General features: G+C 36.3%; 3 protein-coding genes across 4 annotated transcripts in view; 2 read left to right on the forward strand and 1 right to left on the reverse strand.

Annotated features, from left to right (window-relative positions):
• The window catches only part of stard13a (StAR related lipid transfer domain containing 13a), a 229,806-nt gene that overhangs the window by 397 nt on the left and 209,871 nt on the right, over positions 1-19,538 (forward strand). The window lies entirely within an intron of this gene.
• LOC141376330 (serine protease HTRA2, mitochondrial-like) lies at positions 7,902-13,642 on the forward strand. Its single transcript, XM_073914562.1, has 6 exons — positions 7,902-7,911; positions 8,445-8,638; positions 9,464-9,507; positions 12,112-12,246; positions 12,900-12,995; positions 13,081-13,642. Exons 1-6 carry the CDS (start codon positions 7,902-7,904, stop codon positions 13,142-13,144), a joined length of 543 nt encoding a protein of 180 aa, XP_073770663.1. The 3' UTR covers positions 13,145-13,642.
• On the reverse strand, positions 13,886-17,191 carry LOC141375004 (serine/threonine-protein kinase pim-2-like). The gene is made up of 7 exons (XM_073915032.1): positions 16,748-17,191; positions 15,794-16,237; positions 15,341-15,435; positions 15,116-15,166; positions 14,620-14,995; positions 14,146-14,319; positions 13,886-14,059 (listed from the first exon to the last, which is right to left on the reverse strand). Exons 1-7 carry the CDS (start codon positions 17,031-17,033, stop codon positions 13,959-13,961), a joined length of 1,527 nt encoding a protein of 508 aa, XP_073771133.1. The 5' UTR covers positions 17,034-17,191; the 3' UTR covers positions 13,886-13,958.

The following is a 19,538-nucleotide window of genomic DNA, read 5'->3' on the forward strand; positions in this document are numbered from 1 at the left end:
GTCACACAGGCTAGTTAGCTAGCGCTAATTAGCAGTTGATGCTAATGCTAACATTGATGCAACTTAATGTAACTGTAATGTAAATATTAATGTTATATTAACGGTACTGTAACGTTAAACTAATTATTGTTTTACTTAAAAGCTCAATCAAATCTTCAACGTTAACATCAGTCAGATTGATTGCTAATTAAGTGATTCTGTTAATATTACATTTGTTTACCTTAATATTACACTAGATAACCTTAGGAACTATACAGGGAGAGGAATTATTTAGTTTTATATTACAGAAACTCGATATTTATTTTCTATATTTTTGTTAGGCCACAGTTTGAAATGCCATTCTGCAGGCTGAAATGGCATATTTAACACAATTAACCTTGGCTTTACTACAAAAAATACAGTCAGGTTTATTTTGTGTGGATAAATGTAAGCTTACTTTAGTAAAACTATGTTTTTGTCTTATTGGCTAAATGGGCTCATGAAAGTGTTTCACATAGAAATGAATAAATAATAACAAATTTTTCTGCACACTCAAATTGCTTTACACATTGTGGGTAACATGTTTCCCGAAAGACATTTTGAAATGGAAACAAGATTTTTCTTTCCCATTTATATCTTGACCTAGTTTGGTGGCTTCTGAAAATAGTTATAAAGAGACAGGCAAATGCACTGAACATTCTTATATTAAGCAATGTGTTAACCTATTCATTAATTAAAATCAATTCACCAGGGCCGGCCCAAGCCTTCAGGGGGCCCTAAGCAGGATTTTATTTGGGGCCCCTTTGGTGCAAACAATATGATAAATTATCATCAATCCTTGATAATTCCCACACTATAAATTTAAAACACACATTATTGATTTTGTTCGCTGTAGCTGTGTTGCTTACATCATAAAATATATGTTTTAAGACAATTCTAAATATTATTCTGCAGAAACAACTTCCTATTGATCCAACTTTTTATATGACTATTTGCAAAATAAACATACAAACATAGTGACAATAAAGATAATTTCTTTTTTAATTGGATATAAATGTTAATACTGAAAAAAAACCATATTGTATTTTGTAGTTCAAATAACTTAAAACATCTATTTAAATTAAAATCAAACTAAATCAGGAAGCATTTTCTAGACATACTCGCATATAAATCAAATTAATAAATATGTACAAAAAATTTTCAGTTCTCAGAAATAATTCTAAATTAAGTGATTTTTTTTGTAAAACAAATTAATCTGCCAATGAGGTAAGTAAAATAATCTTATTTAAAACATAAAACAATCTTTTTTTTATTTACCCTAATTGTCAGATTATTGAGCTTTTTTTAATGACAAATTCACATAATTTTGACAAAAAATCTTTCTAGAAAATGTTTATTGGTTTAAGAATTTTTAGATATTTGGACTACAAAATCACACAAAAACTATAAGAAAGAAAATAATTTTGCAGTGTATTACCAACTCTAAATTGTATAAATCAGAAGCTTATTTTTTTTAATCGCCAAGTTCATGAAAAAGCATTTTGCTGCTGTTCCGGGCACTGCTGCTTCAATCACGATATCAAAGATTCTGCGATATATTGACAGATCACAAGAAAACCAGCCACAATATATCACAATTTTGGTAAATGAAGGGGGAAAATGCATCAAAAATTTATGATGAATTTCTTTTATAAACACGCATTTATAGAATTGCAACAATGTAAAACAAGTGCTCATCTGTCAAACAAGCTTAAAAATGCTGATGTGCAGAGAGCAGTTTATGACTGAAGAGAGCACATCTCTATCACAGCAGCAAAATCTCAATTTAGTGGAATATGCATTTAAGAAAAAAACTGCCAAAATAGTAATTTATTGCAATTTATATACAATTATTACAACTTGACCAACTAATTTTATGTAAACATGGAAACATTTTATGCTTAGCCCTGGTTTATTTTTAATAAAAAAAAATATGTATTCCCACTATTTTTTCAACTGATCAGAATGCTCTGAGAGGTGAGCACAGACTCCTCTGGGCACGTATGTTTTCAACAGTGGAGAACATTAGTTATTTACTCACATATTTAAGTTTTTTAATTCCCCTAATATTTTTTGCCAAAATACCATCTACAAGATTTTGACAAGGTCTGTAAGAGTGAAATAAACGCAAGGCCTTTCTAATTAAATGTTTATGTCCTATATATCTTTATATATTTTGGCGGAGTTAAAAAGTTTGAGCGCATAAGAAGTTGCACTGGCCGCAGGCACGCACGAGCGATATAGCGAAGTAAAAGCGTGTCTGTTAGAAAGAAACTAGTGGCAAAAACTGGGGAGCTGGATGTCTGAAACACACAAATACATTGGCCCAGCTTGGACAGAAGAAAGTGTCTGTATGCCTGAGATATTCACCATTGCAATGGCTCATCTCTCAGACTCAGTGGTTTACATGACGCTGGTGTATGTCTAATGATACGCCCTTACGGGAAGCGCCACCTGGTGGCGGCTGGGTGTACTGTAGCTAAAGCGGTTATCTGCTGCAGTCGGTGTTGAAAACTGATTAATTAAATCAGATCTTTTGTAAATTTAGGTAAATATCTTGGCGCCTGAGTATGTATCGCGGTCAGAAATAACACTATAAATGGGCATATATTTTGTTCCACCACTAATCCACAAATTAACAAACTAAAACGAAAGTCACACAATAATTTCAAGCACTCTTGGGGGCCCCCTGGTGGCCACGGGGCCCTAAGCAGCCGCTTAGTAGAGCTGCAGTCTCAACGGTAAAGGCTGGAAGCTGGCCTCAGTGAAGACTAGTCTGTCCCTGGTTGGTCACTGGAATCAGTCTCATGCTCTCCACTCCCCCATGACCACCAGCACAGCAGCAGCTCAGGATACGGCCTGGTCCTGGATATGGACACCTTGGGATCATCTCGTCGCTGGTCTTGGATCCAATCAGTGACTCCGCATAATCTAAAGACCTCGGAATGAGTATCCCCAGGTGGAAATGGAGAAAAAAAAAGAGAATAATTAACGTAGCTGCTGTTCATAATAAACAAGATGTAGAAACTTGTGTGGAAACCGGCTAAGTGATGTACTGAGTGTATGCTTTACTAAACAGATAGGTCTTTAATCTTGTTTTGAACTGAGAGTGTGTCTGAGCCTCGGATGTTATCAGGAAGGCTATTTCAGAGTGTAGGAGCCATAAAGGAGAAGGCTCGACCTCCTTTACTCGACTTTGCTATTCTAGATACTACCAGAAGCCCTGAGTTTTGAGATCTTAAAGAGCGAGTTGGATTGTAGCGAGACAGAAGGTTGGTTAGAAAAACAGGAGCTAGATTATTTAGAGCTTTATAGGTGAGAAGTAATATTTTAAATTCAATACGAAACTTAACAGGCAGCCATTGTAAGGAGGATAAAATTGGGGTGAAATGATCATATTTTCTAGACCTGGTAAGAACTCTGGCAGGTGCATTTTGTACTATTTGAAGTTTGTTAATAGAGGATGCTGGGTAGCCAGCAAATAGAGCATTACAGTAATCCAGCCTAAAAGTCATAAAAGCATGGACTAGCTTTTCTGCATCCAATACTTAGTAATTTAGCGATATTTCTCAGATGAAAGAAGGCAGTTTTTGTGACGTGGGATATATGATTTTCAAAATTTAAATTGCTGTCTAATATAACACCCAGATCTTTTATAGTAGAGCTAACGCTAACTTTGTATCCCTCTAATTGTAGATTGAGTTGCGAGATCTGCTGTGTACAGGATTTAGGTCCAATAAGTAATAATTCTGTTTTGTCTGAGTTTAATAGAAGAAAATTGTTGGTCATCCAGTCTTTAACATCTCTAATACACTCAGTTAGCTTAGACAGTTCAGACATCTCATCAGGTTTAGTTGAAATATATAATTGAGTATCATCTGCATAGCAGTGAAATCTTATCCCATGTCTTCTAATAATGTCTCCCAGAGGTAGCATGTAAATTGTAAACAGCAAAGGGCCTAAAACTGATCCTTGAGGCACCTCATACTTTACTGGGCTGACTTGTGAAGGCTGTCCATTAATATTCACAAACTGGTAACGGTCAGTTAAGTATGACTTAAACCATTGTAGAGCTTGTCCCTGGACACCTGTAGACTTTAAGCGATTTATGAGGATATTGTGGTCAATGGTGTCAAATGCCGCACTAAGATCGAGTAGAACTAATAGCGAGATGCACCCTTGGTCAGCAGCTAAGAGTAAATCATTGGTTATTTTCGCTAATGCAGTTTCTGTACTGTGATGAGCCCTGAAACCTGACTGAAACACTTCAAAAATATTGTTTGTCTGCAGAAAGGAGCATAATTGAGTAGAAACAACTTTTTCTAGTATTTTAGACAGAAATGGAAGATTTAAAATAGGCCTATAATTACCTAAGTTGTTGGGGTCCAGTTGTGGTTTCTTAATAATAGGCTTAATAACAGCTAGCTTGTAAGAGTTTGGAACATGGCCTATAGATAAAGAAGAGTTGTTAATGTTAAGAAGAGGTTCTCCTATAGCAGGTAGCAGTTCTTTCAGTAATTTTGTTGGAATTGAGTCCAGCATACACGTAGCTGCTTTAGAACTATTTATGATTTTATCTAGCTCTTCCTGTTCTATGATTTTGAAGCACTGTAGGTTATTATGATTCAGTGAAATATTTACAGGATTTGGAATATAAGCCGGTGCAGAAAGTTTAACATCTCCTATTTTCGGTCTAAAGCCTTCTATTTTAAAACTTTCTCCAAGACTAATTGTTCCTGTTAATATAAATAATCAGTGGAGAAATGCATTTAGTTTTGCATTAAATTGGTTCATTTCGACCTGAAACGAGGAGTTTATTGCTGTTTCTGAATCATGTAGCGCTGTGTCTGTTGGATCAGATGATCGCATTCACAACACTGGAACTGAGTGGATTACTACCTGCTCTTCACACACAAAGTAGGCCTACCTGAAATTTAAAACTAGAAAAGGCTCAATAATACATTGGACAGATCCTTAACGCACTGATTTCTTCCCTTTTTACTGCTGTTTTGGATTGGAAGTGTCTGCAGATAGCGGAGGACTGCGCGCTGTCTCAGTGATGCATCAAGCACTTCATTCACACACCGGCTGATGTGACGTGTGCCGCTCTGTAGAATTATCCGACTGAGTTTATTCTTCCTAGGGGAATACTTTTAGGATAGTTTGTAAGCCTGGCTCATTGTGGTTAAAGTTGTTGGTTAAATTAATACAAGTGAAACTGACAGGCACAATATTGATTGTCATTAACAGAAAATAATTTAGCCTCATATAGGTTACTCTGAAAACTGTGAATATTTGACTGTAATTTTATTTATATCGATAGTTTTTTTAACAGACCAGTTTGTGTTTTGATTAGGGTCAATAGTGGTTGGCTGTTGCAGAGTTCAAAGAAAAATCTTACTATTAAAAAGAAACATAAGCTGGACCACAACAGATCAATGTCTTAACAAATGCTCAAATATTGTTTCCTGGTTTACAGCAAGCATCATGTTTTCAGTTAGATTGTGTCGTCTGTCATATACAGTAGGCCTATACGTCTTGTATTTTTACTAAACAAGATATATTGTTTGAGTTTATCACCATAGAAACTATATTATGCTTAAAAGAAAAATGGCACAGTATCGGGATCGCATCTGTTTTGGTCGACAATCAGAATTTTGGGATCGAAATCAAATCGGTTATAAAAAAATGGTATCGGTGCATCCCTATTTTTAATGAGTCATAGTTTTATATGATAAGAATAAGGACTCATTTTATTTTATTAATTTACATTTTTAGTAAAATGTCTTTATCAAATGAGTAATTTCTTTTTGAACTGTGTTTATTTAAGAATTGAGCTTAAAGAATCAAAAATGTATCACAGTTAGTACTTTAAAAGTGTGAGGTCAATATGATTTTAATATTTTAATGGATCTACATTAACTTTTTTTGATCACCAGCCTATATGGCTAGTAGTTTTTCAACTTTACTAGCCACTCGCCATTTTCACTTTTGTTTTTGGGAAAAATATTTGCAAAATTACTTGATTTAGATGTGTTGTGTATGACTTTGCTCAATGAGCATGAGTGGTAGTGGTTTCATGGTGTTGCATTGTAATTGGTTATTATTTTAGGGCTCAACATTAAGGTTGTACCAATTTTTTCTCTAAAAAGTTTATAATTAGAAAAATTCAAAAACCAGCAAAATATATTTTATAATATTCATACACTTTTTATTAAATAAAACTTAAATAACAATTATTGTCATGTAGCCTGTCTAAAACTATGCAAAGCTGTCTGTCCTAGCTTAAGGTCTCAGATCAGCAGTTAACTTTGCATAAAAGTTAATCTATTAAATCAACATTACTGAAAAGAATGATAATTAAATCATATTAACAAAAAGAAAGCAGGTGAAAAACATGCCGTGTGCAATAATGAAAGGATGATCACAAGCACACAGTTAACGTTAGGCCCATTAATAATCTGTTCAAAGATTGTTTAAAGCTAAAGCTGCAACTGCTGCTGCATACATAAAATACCTTCTTTTTAAAAAATCTCGAGCTCTTGAAAATGGAGGATGTGTATCACTTTTTGTCCAGTCTATTTCAAACAGAACCGATCGCAGCATTGTGTTTCCAGTCAAGGTTGCTTCACGCAAGGAAATGAGAGTGTGCACGCTTTGTAAAACTTGCGCGCATCACTTAACATTCTGTATTCATCTGCTTTCTTTTGCTTGCATGAACACAGTTGTTTTTGTCAGTCGAGCTGCTTCTCATTTCTAGAGGTTCATCCTTATTGTCGAACCCTGCTTTTAAAAAAAAATACAATTTAAAAATGATTTTCGACCAGCCAAAGTGGATAGTGGGAGTGGCTGTCTAATCCGCCACAGCCGAAGTCTACCTGCGGTTGGTGGGTGTTAATGTCAAGCCCTGGTGTTAACCCATTAATCTGTTTGTAGTGTATTTATGCTACATACACGCTGTAATATTTCAGGAGTAACAGCTGCATACAAATATGGAAATAAACTCGAAATTGTGATAACCTTAGTGACATTTGGTTTTGTATCCTCAGATTTTTAAACAGAAATATTACAGCAACTAAAGAATAATTATTGTCAATATTTTTAGTTAAACCAACAGCAGGGCTCGAAATTGCGACCATTTCGGTCACTTATGCGCCCGAAATTTTATCTATGCGACCTCAAAATATATTTGGAAGCATTTTTGCGAGTGCATAAAATTGATGTGTGCGGCCAGTTTTTACTGCAAAGTGTTCACCATATGCACGGATTTGGAGGACATTCACGCAGAATGCATCTCTGCTCTTGAAATGTGAAACGTAGTTCTTAGGAATGGTTTACAACAGTTGTCATGTCAACTTGCTGCAGTAAACAAAGCCAAGTTCATAATACTTGCCCCGCCTTTGAGCTCTTCTTATTGGGCCATTGCTCTAGAACAGAGCGTGAATGGATTGGTTAATATCAGCTGTCAATCACTCAGTCAATGCCTTCTGGTTTGGGATGACTGGGAGAGCTACTACTGCGAAAAATTATAAAGCGCTGAAGATGAGAATTAAGATTACACTGACAGATGTTTTTTTAGAAACTGTCATCTAAAGTTACAAATAATGACACATCTCAGTAGTGATCATGTGCTGAATGTCAATCACACATCTACACTTTTCAAAGAGTGGATAAAAGACTTCCATTGGCTTCAAGTCCGCTATGAAAAGTCTGTGGGATGGAATTTTCAGGTAACTGTTTGCCACATCTTGCACGAGAGCTTCTGTTTTATCCTTCATATAATCCCCAGATGCCCGCCGTGCAAGTGGCAGCTATATGTAAAATGTAACACCACGTACACAGTGGCAAACAGGCTTGAGCCGAGAAAACTATTATCGCTACTCATGAAGACCGGTATAGCTATTAACATGATGTATGCATATAATAGGGTACAGTACATGTCAAAAGCATCAGTGCAATATCAGACACCACCCATGAGAACAGCACAGCGGTCTGTGTATGCTTTGGTCACTCAGTTATGTTATAAAATCTATTTACTTGTAATAACGGGATTTCGTTGAGACATATTTTCCTCACGCATGCATATATATATATATATATATATTTTTTTTTTTTTTTTTTTGCTTTTTAGTTTGATTAGTGTTGATTTCAAATGCAATTACTCTGTTTGTATAAAACATGTAGTAACGTTGCTTATAATTGGTGGGTGCGACAAAATTTTGTCTGATGCGCCTACATTTTTTAAGTTAGGAGCACCGGTGCTACCAAACAAAAAGGTTAATTTTGAGCCTTGAACAGTAACAGAGGAGGCTTTTATGTTTGGAAAGCCATTTTTGCTATTAATTTTTCAGTTTTCTTTTACCACAGTTCTAGTACATGACCATATAGTCTTACATAGTGTCATTGTTTTCTCCATCTTGTCCTAGAATCCTCTACCACGTTGCGTCTTGGCAAGTCATCTGATGTGCGTCAAGGTGAATTTGTGGTTGCCATGGGGAGCCCCTTTTCTCTTAAAAACACCATCACATCTGGAATCGTCAGCTCTGCTCAGAGAGACAGTAAAGAACTGGGTCTCTCCAACTCCAACATGGACTACATCCAGACGGACGCTACCATAGATGTAAGAGCACTGGAAACTGGGTGGTGTTGCATGCAAAAAAAAATGTATGTCATCATTTAATGAATTGCATTCCATCACTCAATCACAATTCTGCTTTACAGTTTGGAAATTCAGGAGGGCCTCTCATAAACCTGGTGAGTCGCTGACATTTACTCAAAAAACTGCTTCTGCCTTTTGGTTTAAAGGGTCCAAAAACACCAAAACACATTTTTGAGATGTTGACAGTCATATATATGTTCCACGCTGCTAAAAACACTATTAGGACACATATATTTTACAATAAAAGTGAAAATTGGTTGTTTTTGCGTTATTTCGAACAAATTCGTTCTTCCCGTTTGAAAAGAAATTTTGAAGCTACGTCAAGGCCATGAGCTCCTTGTGTAAATTCCAGCATGGAGACTGGGTGTCTGTACCGGCGGGTACAATGTGACGTCTTTGAGCTTTCATCATTAATTCAAGAGAAAGACGAACTAATCAGTGCGCTCTATTGTGAATGAGGTGCAGCTTTATTAATATGCATGATAGCTTCAAAAACTACCTGTTACAGTATTCAGAGAGACGCCACGTTGTGTTGCTAACCGTAAATAAAACAAGTGTAAGAAGAAGAATTGTTCGGAGACATGGGTCGTCAGTGTTGTTTATAAACGTGCCACAACAAAGGTTTTGTTTTCATTTTCCCGCAGTGAGGAAGGACCCACATTTGTGGACTACAGTGGTCTTCTAACACGCAACAAAAATGTTTGTGAGGAACATTTTTACCCGAGAGCTTTTCGCATCTGGAAATGGTGAAATCCAGATTTGCTCATCGTCTTCTTTTAAAAAAAGAAACAGTTCCAGTTCGCGTTGATTGTCCTGTCTCTACGCATTTGGTAAGTAAGCAATCGTTGTTCCTTGTTTGTTTATTCAGATGGCAAAGGTAGTTAGTATCGTCAGCAGTACTCTTTAAATATCACTACAATATTATGGACTGAAAGATCTGCTGTAAATGCTGCTCTCTGAATGTAAACATGTAAACACCTTAATCAAACTATTACCATCTTGTAGGATTTTCGCCACATTTTGTAATGGGATGATCTCTACACACACGGCTGCTTGACACTATTCTCTGCGGAGGTTTTTTTTTCTCCCATACGGCGTGCGGTATCCAAAATTCCATTAAAACTACACTCTTCTAGCAGTTCTTTGCATCCAGTTTCTCGTTTGTCATGGGGGCACGCATGAAATGTTTTTGAATGAAAATGAAAGTGCCAAACTGCAGTTAAAGTCGACAAATTTAGAATGAAACGCCCCTAAATTACGTGAGACTTATTATGAGACTAAATTACGGAGGAAACGTGGATAGCGTGGTGACACAATAACGTTAATCGTATTATGTGCTTTAACATGTAAAACGGGATCATGAAATGAACTTTCAAAAAGCAACTCATGTAAACACCTTAATCATATTATTGTTTTAATCAGATTAAGGCAAATAGTTAGATTACTGATGTCCACAAAATCATTGCTTTATCTGTTAAACCAGGGGTCGGCAACCCGCGGCTCTAGAGCCGCATGCGGCTCTTTAGCGCTGCCCTAGTGGCTCCCTGAAACTTTTTCAAAAAATGTTTGAAAATGGAAAACGATGGGGGAGGTAAATATATTTTTTGTTTTAATATGGTTTCTATAGGAGGACAAACAATCTTAACGTTTTCCAATGCTGTAAAAGTGTGTAGAATATTTAATTTCAACATTTCTGTCAACGAAGATTTGCGTCATAGCCTGCGACACACGTTTCTATCAGCAGGGCGGGATGCCAGGCAGGTAGCTGTTGTAAACAAACCGGCGGCTGGGTGATGCGCCATGGAGCGCAAGCTGTCTTTGCCAAAGATGTACAGCGGGGCACGCTTTTTCATTTTCCCTCCCTGAGAGAATTCAAAGAAGCCCATCCCGATCACTCACTCAACGTTGATTATTTACAAGGTTCGATCGTTGATATGCAAACTGCATTTGGGAGCAGATTTTGTGAGTTGCGAAAGGAAAAAACGAGACTGTCTTTCCTTGACACACACCCTTGGAGATTGACCCTTCCTTGTTGAGCACATTCCCAGGAATGACTCGAGCTGATCTTGAAATGGAAATGGCAGGCTGCGTTTCATTGCACTGTTTGTTGTCCAGATAAGGGGCACGTTGTGCACGTTAATTTTGATGTTGTTTTTTTGAATCCTCAAAATGAAAAAAACATTAAAAAATCTGATTTCTTTATTGCATTTCTTTAATTTAATCAAAGCAAAACATAATGCAATAATATTGTAATGAAGTTAAACTTGATCATTAAACATAATTCATTAATATTGTAATGAAGTTAAACTTGATCATTAAACATAATTCATTAATATTGTAATGAAGTTAAACTTGGTCATTAAACATATTTCATTAATATTTTAATGAAGTTAAACTTGATAATTGAACATAATGCATTAATATTGTAATGAAGTTAAACTTGATAATTAAACATAATGCATTAATATTGTAATGAAGTTAAACTTGATCATTAAACAATTCATTAATATTGTAATGAAGTTAAACTTGAACATTAAACATAATTCATTAATATACTGTAATTAAGTTAAACTTGAGACGGCATTGTACAACAGAGTAGTCACGTGGCGCGTCATTCTCTACAGGATGCACTGCAGGGAAATGAACATTTAATCATGAAGGCTCAGTATGTATTTGTAGCCAACGAAGTCATTTTTTTAGTAGGCTAATATAGCTAATATAAATACATATAGCATGTGTTGCCATCATTATAAGGCTTATATAAAGCCTTTAATTTTTTGCGGCTCCAGACATATTTGTTTTTGTTTTTTTTTTGGTCCAATATGGCTCTTTCAACATTTTGGGTTGCCGACCCCTGTGTTAAACCGACAAGTGAAACACAAACTACTCTCCTGTCTTCATTTAGAATAAAAATGCCAAGTAACTCAACACAAGCAAAGACAATTGTAGGCATAATAGTAGGAGTATTAGGGTAGGAGTATTTATAGCCACAGACATGCAACCTTTTTCAGGGGTAGAAAACTCTGGTTTTAGGCATTTAATTAGTGTGCTAGAACCACTCTACGAAATCCCAAGTAGAACGTATCTCACAGCTATGGTGGTACCCTCCTTGTACAATAAGGTAAAAGGCAAAGTTATTAGTGCACATTTAGTAGTTGACTACAGATTGCTGGACCTTCAGAGCAACACAGAGCTTCATGACTGTCATATAAAGAGCGTGAATTGTTTTCAAATGTTCATCAATATTGTATTGTACTGGCCATACTCTAGCCTTATGTAATAAACTGATGTGTCATGTTTGTACTCTTCAGGATGGTGAGGTCATCGGCATTAATACCATGAAAGTGACAGCAGGGATTTCCTTCGCTATTCCCTCTGACAGAGTCAGTCTCTTCCTTGACCGATCTGCTGACACGTTAAGAATGACCTCACAGCTGCTTGCTTTTGTCTGTGACAGAATTTTTTTCACTGACAGATGGTTATTGGGTCTTTTTTTCAGAGTCTTGGTTTGGAGAATCGGGATCGAAAAGGCGTTACATTGGAGTGATGATGTTGACTTTGACCCCCAGGTGCCAAACACTTTTATTACAATTTTACAGGAGAGCAAAATTCATACATTATGGAATCTGCAGATTTTTGTTATTTACCACTAGATTTGGCTCTTAGAAATTCAAGTGCTGGAATACCTGGAAAATTGGCTTGTTCTGTTGAAAAGTGTTTAATTTATCAAGGACAATTTGTATGCAATTTTCACGCCCGAAAAATAAAAATGTTTGTGAATTTTTGTGACAATTTAATGCAAAAATACCTCCACAATCTACCGTGATTCCGAAGCAGTGATTTTAATGATATAAGAAGTGGCCAATCACAGTCAACCTTGTTTAGTTTTACCTGAAATGTAAGGGCGGGACAAAGGCCTTTCTGTGTTGCAGTGACAGAAAAAAACAACTGAAAAACAAATGTATTATGGGAATAATGCTTTTCAGATGTTTTTACTATGTTATTAGCAAGAGTAATTAAACCGCAGACATTGAAGTGTTTTTGGTTGAAGCAAATGTAATATTGATTGTTTTGCTGATCTGTCTATCAAACTATCAATTAATCAATCAATCTATCTATGAATCTATTTATCTTATCTATTTATCAATCAATCATTAAACCGTAAACTTTGCACTGAAGTGAGTCTTTTATTATCTTTAAATTCTCTTTTTCCCCTCCTCAGTATAATCGAAGAGCTAAGGATGCGAGACCCGTCCTTCCCTGATGTTTCTCATGGAGTTCTCATCCACCGTGTGATTGTAGGATCTCCAGCCAACAGGTGTGCTGCTCTCTGAACATGATGTTATCAGCTGTTGATTAAGGCATCCTATTGATGATGTCATTTCCTGTTTTCTGTTTTGCAGAGCCGGAATGAAGCCAGGAGATGTTATTATTGAGATCAATGGGGTAAAGGTGAACACGTCGTAGGAGATATATAATGCTGTGAGGACCAGTGAAAGCTTAAATGTGGTGGTCCGCCAGGTCCGACATCAAGTCAAGTATTTAGTAAGATTAAGAAATGGTGAGTAATGAGAAGCTGTCATAGTTGGAGATGTTGTAAGAAAGGAATCATCTAAAGAGTTGAACAGTTTTAGCAAACGCTGGACATTCGTGTAGTAAGCGTGTTTCTGGAAGCGTATGAAATAATGTGGATGATTCAGACTTCTGTACACTGGATAAACCTCAGTGTGTCTGCGCAAACTACACTATCAGTATTGATTTGAAGGAATATCACTGAATATTTTGTTTAGGATTGTCATGAGGGCAACAAACACTCAACGACCTTAATAAAACTGGGTGCTCTTATTGTGAAAATGCTGATGTTTTGTATTGAGTCTCACATTCTCATGTTACGACGTTTGTATTTTAATACATTATTCTGAACAGCTCTGATTTCACAATAAACCATTGGAATATTTATGGATGATTTGCTGATGTCGCAGTGACTGATATGTTTAGGTTTTGGGTCAGCGCTGTACAGCATTCTGAAAAAGTGTTTTTCTAAAAGTGCGCCGTAATGACGCCAGTGTCAACTGCAGTGTGGGGTGGAAAGGACTGGATGCTGTTCAAACCTCATGCCGAATTTTTGTCACCCCAAACAAAACCATTTTAAATCCACAAAATCTGACAACACTGGGGCTAGATCACAATATAAGCCACAACACAAGTGAGTTCAATAAAGTATATCTTTATTACAGACATGTACAAAAATCAAATATACAAAACATTCTGCTAATGTGACTCAGAACTCCAGCATGGACCAGTCGTGGTAAGGCATCTCTTCTAGAGGAATTCTGCACTCTGGATTCTCATGCAGACAAGCCCTCATCATATCACAGCATTCTGTGAAGAAGAAATGGAGAGGTGAGGTTATTGTTATTATTATTATTAAGCTGTTTCACTTAATTGTTCTTTGATGAACATCTCACCTTGAGAGAGGGTAAATTTGGACCAGTCATGTTGGAGGTAGTACAGGTCATACGCTGATGGGAATTCTCCATGGAGCATTGTGAACAGAAGAACCCCAAGTGAATAGACCGTCGCTGGTTTGGCCCGGTAGCATCCTTTTTCATAAAACTCTGGCGGGATGTACGCTTCTGTGCCTGGAGGAGAGACGTTTAGTTTAGCATCATGTTGAATATATATACCAGATGGGCTTCAGCTGTGCTAATTAACCAGCTTTCAATACGTTTATTAATAATGCTTATGCACATTCATAACTAGTGTTGTCAAAAGTATCAACTACCAATCGATACCGACACTCATCACAGTCATATTTGCTGAGCATGTGAACACCAATGGCCAATCAGTGGTGTTTAACAGCGCTTAAATTGACTTGTTAAATGTCAGAATCGATTGGTACCGAAGTCGATACTTTTGACCACACTATTCAAAACACCTACCAGAGAAGATACTGTAGGCTGATTCCATCATGAAGTCTCCACACCCGAAGTCGATCAGCTTGACTTCCAGTGTGTCGGGGTTCACCAGCAGGTTTTGAAGCTTAATGTCCCGGTGGAACACCCCGCGGTAACAGCACACGTTGGCCGCATAAACAGCTTGCCTCATGATGGTATGTGCTGTTTTCTCACTGAGGACTCCTCCGCTGACTTCAAGGAATGCCTCCAGGTCCATGCTTGGACTAGGCCGCTCCATCACCATGACGTAATGGTTTTCAAAGACCTGCCAGTCCAGAAGCTGAATAATGTTCGAACACCTGGAGCCACCGCTGGCCATGTTTGCCAAGGTGATCTCTAGAGGAAGTGGCTGGTCACATGACTGAAAACAAAATAATAATGTTGGTTTTCAAACAAGGGTTTCTGACCACAGCCTGTGGTCTATAATAAATATAAGACTTTATAAACTGAACACAGCGAACAGAAAGTGTAGTCTACTCACAGAGCTGACATCTTGCATATTTAGGGTCTTCTGGACAAATTTAACTGCCACCTGTTTAAAGGAACAAGCGAACAATTAACATGTGCACGGAGATCATTTCATTCAGTCATAAATCCTGAACAGAGGATTCATTCGTCAGCAGAAATGTCCAAACAATGAAAGCTCTGATGATGTTCTTTAAACAGGGAACTTCATCAGAGGATTTGAGTCTACAAAAATGAATACCTGCAGACCATCCTGTATGCGAATCCCCTCATACACGGAGCCGAAACCTCCTTCACCAAGCTGCTTTCCGAGTTTGTAGCGGCAGCTGATGTCATCTGTTAAAAATGAAGAAAATGTCATTAAATTATAAACCAAATAAAAAGACAAACAGTTGAAGTCAGAATTATTGTCAGATTTCAGAACATGATAGTTTTAATAACTCATTTCTAATAACTGATGTCTTTTATCTTTGTCGTGATGACAGTACATCATATTTACTGGATATTTTCAAGATACCTGTGTTCAGCTTAAAGTTCTGAATACTTAAACGTTATTGCTCTGCATCATTTGGGAAATATTTAAAAAATATTAATAAAAAATCACAGGAGGGCGAATAATTTTGACTTCAACTGTATAATTTTACAAAGATTGATGAGCCTAAACAAATGTTCTGAACTCCAGCAATAAACTTACTATTGTCCAAGCAGGTCCCATCATCTGCTGTAGACTTCACAGCAGAGTCCTCTTGTGAGACCTGATCCGGTAAAGGGTTCCAGTTTTCATCCAGGGCAGAGTCACAGATGTCATCTTTTATGAGCTGCTGGCTCACTGGAGATTCATTGTCCTCATCGGATGGTGAACTTGGAGGACTATCAAGCTCTTGCTCCAGGCTGTCCTCACTGAGGGAGGATTCGTTGTCTGCTGTGAAGTGAAGCTCTGCAGAGTCGTTCTCAATGACCACTGCAGAGTCAAAGCTGTTCACTTCAGGTTTAAAGTCCAAATCTTCATCTGCTGGAGCATCAAGAGCTGGAGGTTGGAGAACTTCCAGCTCCAGGTTGCTCACAGCAGTGCAGAAGAATTTAGAGCTACTGATGGGCTCTGCGTGAAGTTCGTGGATCTCCTGCACACATAGCTGATCTAAAGAGAGGAAGGAACATCATTAATATGACTCTACAACTCTTTTTGACAAGATATTCGAACAGTTCATTTGCAGAAACATTACTCAATGTGTTTTTATTGATGATCTTCATGGGTTTTCTGCATTGAATTAGCAAACAAGTAAACTATATATCTAAAGGCAAAGCTCACTGAAATAAAAATCCTAATACAAATAATTCTTATTTTTTCAGTTTTTTACACAAAACTACAAATTCTGAAGAAAATTCCTGAAATCAGCAGCCATTAACCTTCATTGTAGGAACACAAAATACTGTGGAAGTCAATGGCTGAAAGCACCTCAAACAGAAACAGGTTTAAGGAGTAAATTATGACAGAATTGTCTTGTTTATGTGAACTGTGGCTTTAAGAAACTCTTTCTAAAATGTCTTCCAGTTAATGTCATTTCTGATCTTTAAACACTTATGTGATGTGTTTGGTGTGTTTAACAGTATGCTTTAGTAATTAAAAGTGCTCATAAATCTATTTTACCAACAACAGTAGCTCTTCTTCTGGAAAAACAGGCGAAGAAGATGGGAGACAATTTGAGTTTCCTCTTTTTCTGTCTCCCTGCCTGTTTTCCTGCAGCGACGGCCGGGTCATCGGTCATCAGATGACGGTGATTCTCTGTCGTGCTGCCGGTGGGTTCGAGTGGCTCACACGGTTGTTCGTTCGCACACTTAACACCAAACGCTTTCTTCAGACGGTTAATCAGTTTTGAAAATGCCATTGTATCACTGTACTGTTGAATCGCAGAAAGTACTGAACTACTAGACATCCAAAGAAGCTACTGAGAGTTTCTGCTACGTCAAAAAGCTTTATACTGTCACTGATGATGTCAGAGTTCCACAATTCCATTTAGTATTACGTAGAGACTTTTTAAAACAAAACAAACTTCTAATGCAGGCCCGCGCTAGACTGACTGGCTCATTCGCCTTAATGTGCTCACACAGCCACCTGCTTATATACACATTTTTTCCAATTATTAATCAAATTAATTTTGCACTTAGGCCTATGTATTTTTTCTGTCATGCACAACTTTTTCTGCGTTATTGCTTTTTATTAGAATTATTACCATGTTTATATATATTTATACGTGTGTGTGTGTGTGTGTGTGTGTGTGTGTGTGTGTGTGTGTGTGTGTGTGCGTGTGCGTGTGTGTATGATTCATTTATTTTGAGTAGCTCATTTCAATTATTTTATATTTTCATTATCAATTATTTATCATTTTTAACAGTATTATTATTATTGTTTATATTATATTTTATATGTTATGATTATATAAATTCGTTATTCTTGTAAATTCTTTTTAAATTAATAATGCTTCAAATAATAAATTAAAAAGAAAAATATGCAACAAAATGAAGTTATCCATGTATTACCTGAAATCGCCAGTAGGTGGTGGTAGGACACTGTCTTAAGTGAATAAGACATTTATTCAGCAACAAAGCAACTGTTGTATTTATGAATAGGTCAAGGATGAATCGACTCTCACAATTTATTTAAATCCACAGATTCATTCTCAAAAAATAACCCACTCTAGCCTAAATAAGGACTGAACCGATGTGAACAGGTAGGAATAATGATCAAATTCTTGTGGATTAAACCTCTTTGTTGACATTAATTGCAGTAGATTTTATTAAGTTACAACAAAAGGCAGGACATGGTTTTAATTGCGGACTGTACTTATTTTATGTGTGAACATGCTACATGCTAACACCGTCACAGCATTCCAGTCAACTAATTAATTTAGAGGTACTAACGTTAGTCAACAGTCCCCGCCTTTACTAAGTGAAAAATGCGAATTAAAAAGAAAAAATAACATAAATAAAATAAATAATTACAAATTAAACCAATGAATATTAAAGTCAGTGTAATTAGATCTAACGTTTATTACTGTATGTCACAGGCTAGTAGCGCTAATTAGCATTTGATGCTAATGCTAACATTGATGCAACTTAATGTAAATATTAATGTTATATTAACGGTACTGTAACTTTAAACTATCTATTGCTTTACTTAAAAGCTCGATCAAACCTTTAACGTTAACATCAGTCAGATTAATTGCTATTTGAGTGATTCTGTTAAAATTAACTTACATTTGTTTCTGTCTAGTTAACTTTAGGAACTATACAGGGAGAGGAATTGTTTAGTTTTATATTACAGAAACTCGATATTTATTTTCTATATTTTTGTTAGGCCACAGTTTGAAATGCCATTCTGCAGGCTGAAATGGCATATTTAACACAATTAACCTCGACTTTACTACAAAAAATACAGTCAGGTTTATTTTTTGTGGATAAATGTAAGTTTACTTTAGTAAAACTATGTTTTTGTCTTATTGGCTAAATGGGCTCATGAAAGTGTTTCACATAGAAATGAATAAATAATAATTAATAATAATAATTCCTTACATTTATATAGCACGTTTCCTGCACACTCAAAGTGCTTTACGCATTGGTGGAACATGTTTCCTGAAAGACATTTTGAAATGGAAACAATATTTTTCTTTCCCATTTATCGATGATATTTGGTCAACAATACATTTTTACGCCCAAATCAGGTAGAAGAAATTCATTTCAAAATATTACACAGGTACTACTATCCCTGCAATATATTTAATAATAAATAATAATAATAATAAAAAAATCACAAAAATGTTCTTTTTGTACTTGTAAATTTTCTGATGATTTTTGGAAACACGTTTCAGGGTTGATTTTTGATTAGTTTGGAGATATGCTGTAGAGAGAGGAATCATTAAAAGGCGAAAAGTGAAAATTCTGTCGTCATTTACTCCAAACATGCTTGCGTTCTTGTGATATTTTGAGAAGTCAGTGGTCCCTCACTGATTATAAAAAACACACACACACATTTTGAGTCTCTATGCAGTTACATTGACCGTAATTTAAGTTATGAAAGCAAACAATATACTTTTGTTTTATATTAATTATGACGTATTTAAAGGAAGGCTTTTTGGCAAATAGGCTTATTTTTCAAGTCACTCAGAGTTAAACTGTTGTGTTTGATCATTTTAATCCGTTCAGCTGATCTCTGGGTCTAACAAATAGTCCAAAATCCTTGATTATTACTGCAGAATGAGAGTATAGCAATGATTATAGAATACACATGACGTGTCACTCGTATACTTTTGAATGGAAAAAGTGAAACAGTCAATAGGCGAATGAAGCCCCGCCTTCTAGTACAGTAGCCAATCAGTGATTGATATATGGCAAATAAATCCCACCTTTTAGTACATGAGCCGATCAGCGATCAGTATAGAATG

The sequence above is a fragment of the Danio rerio genome, chromosome 10 (assembly GCF_049306965.1).
Source record: "Danio rerio strain Tuebingen ecotype United States chromosome 10, GRCz12tu, whole genome shotgun sequence".
NCBI lineage: Eukaryota > Metazoa > Chordata > Actinopteri > Cypriniformes > Danionidae > Danio > Danio rerio.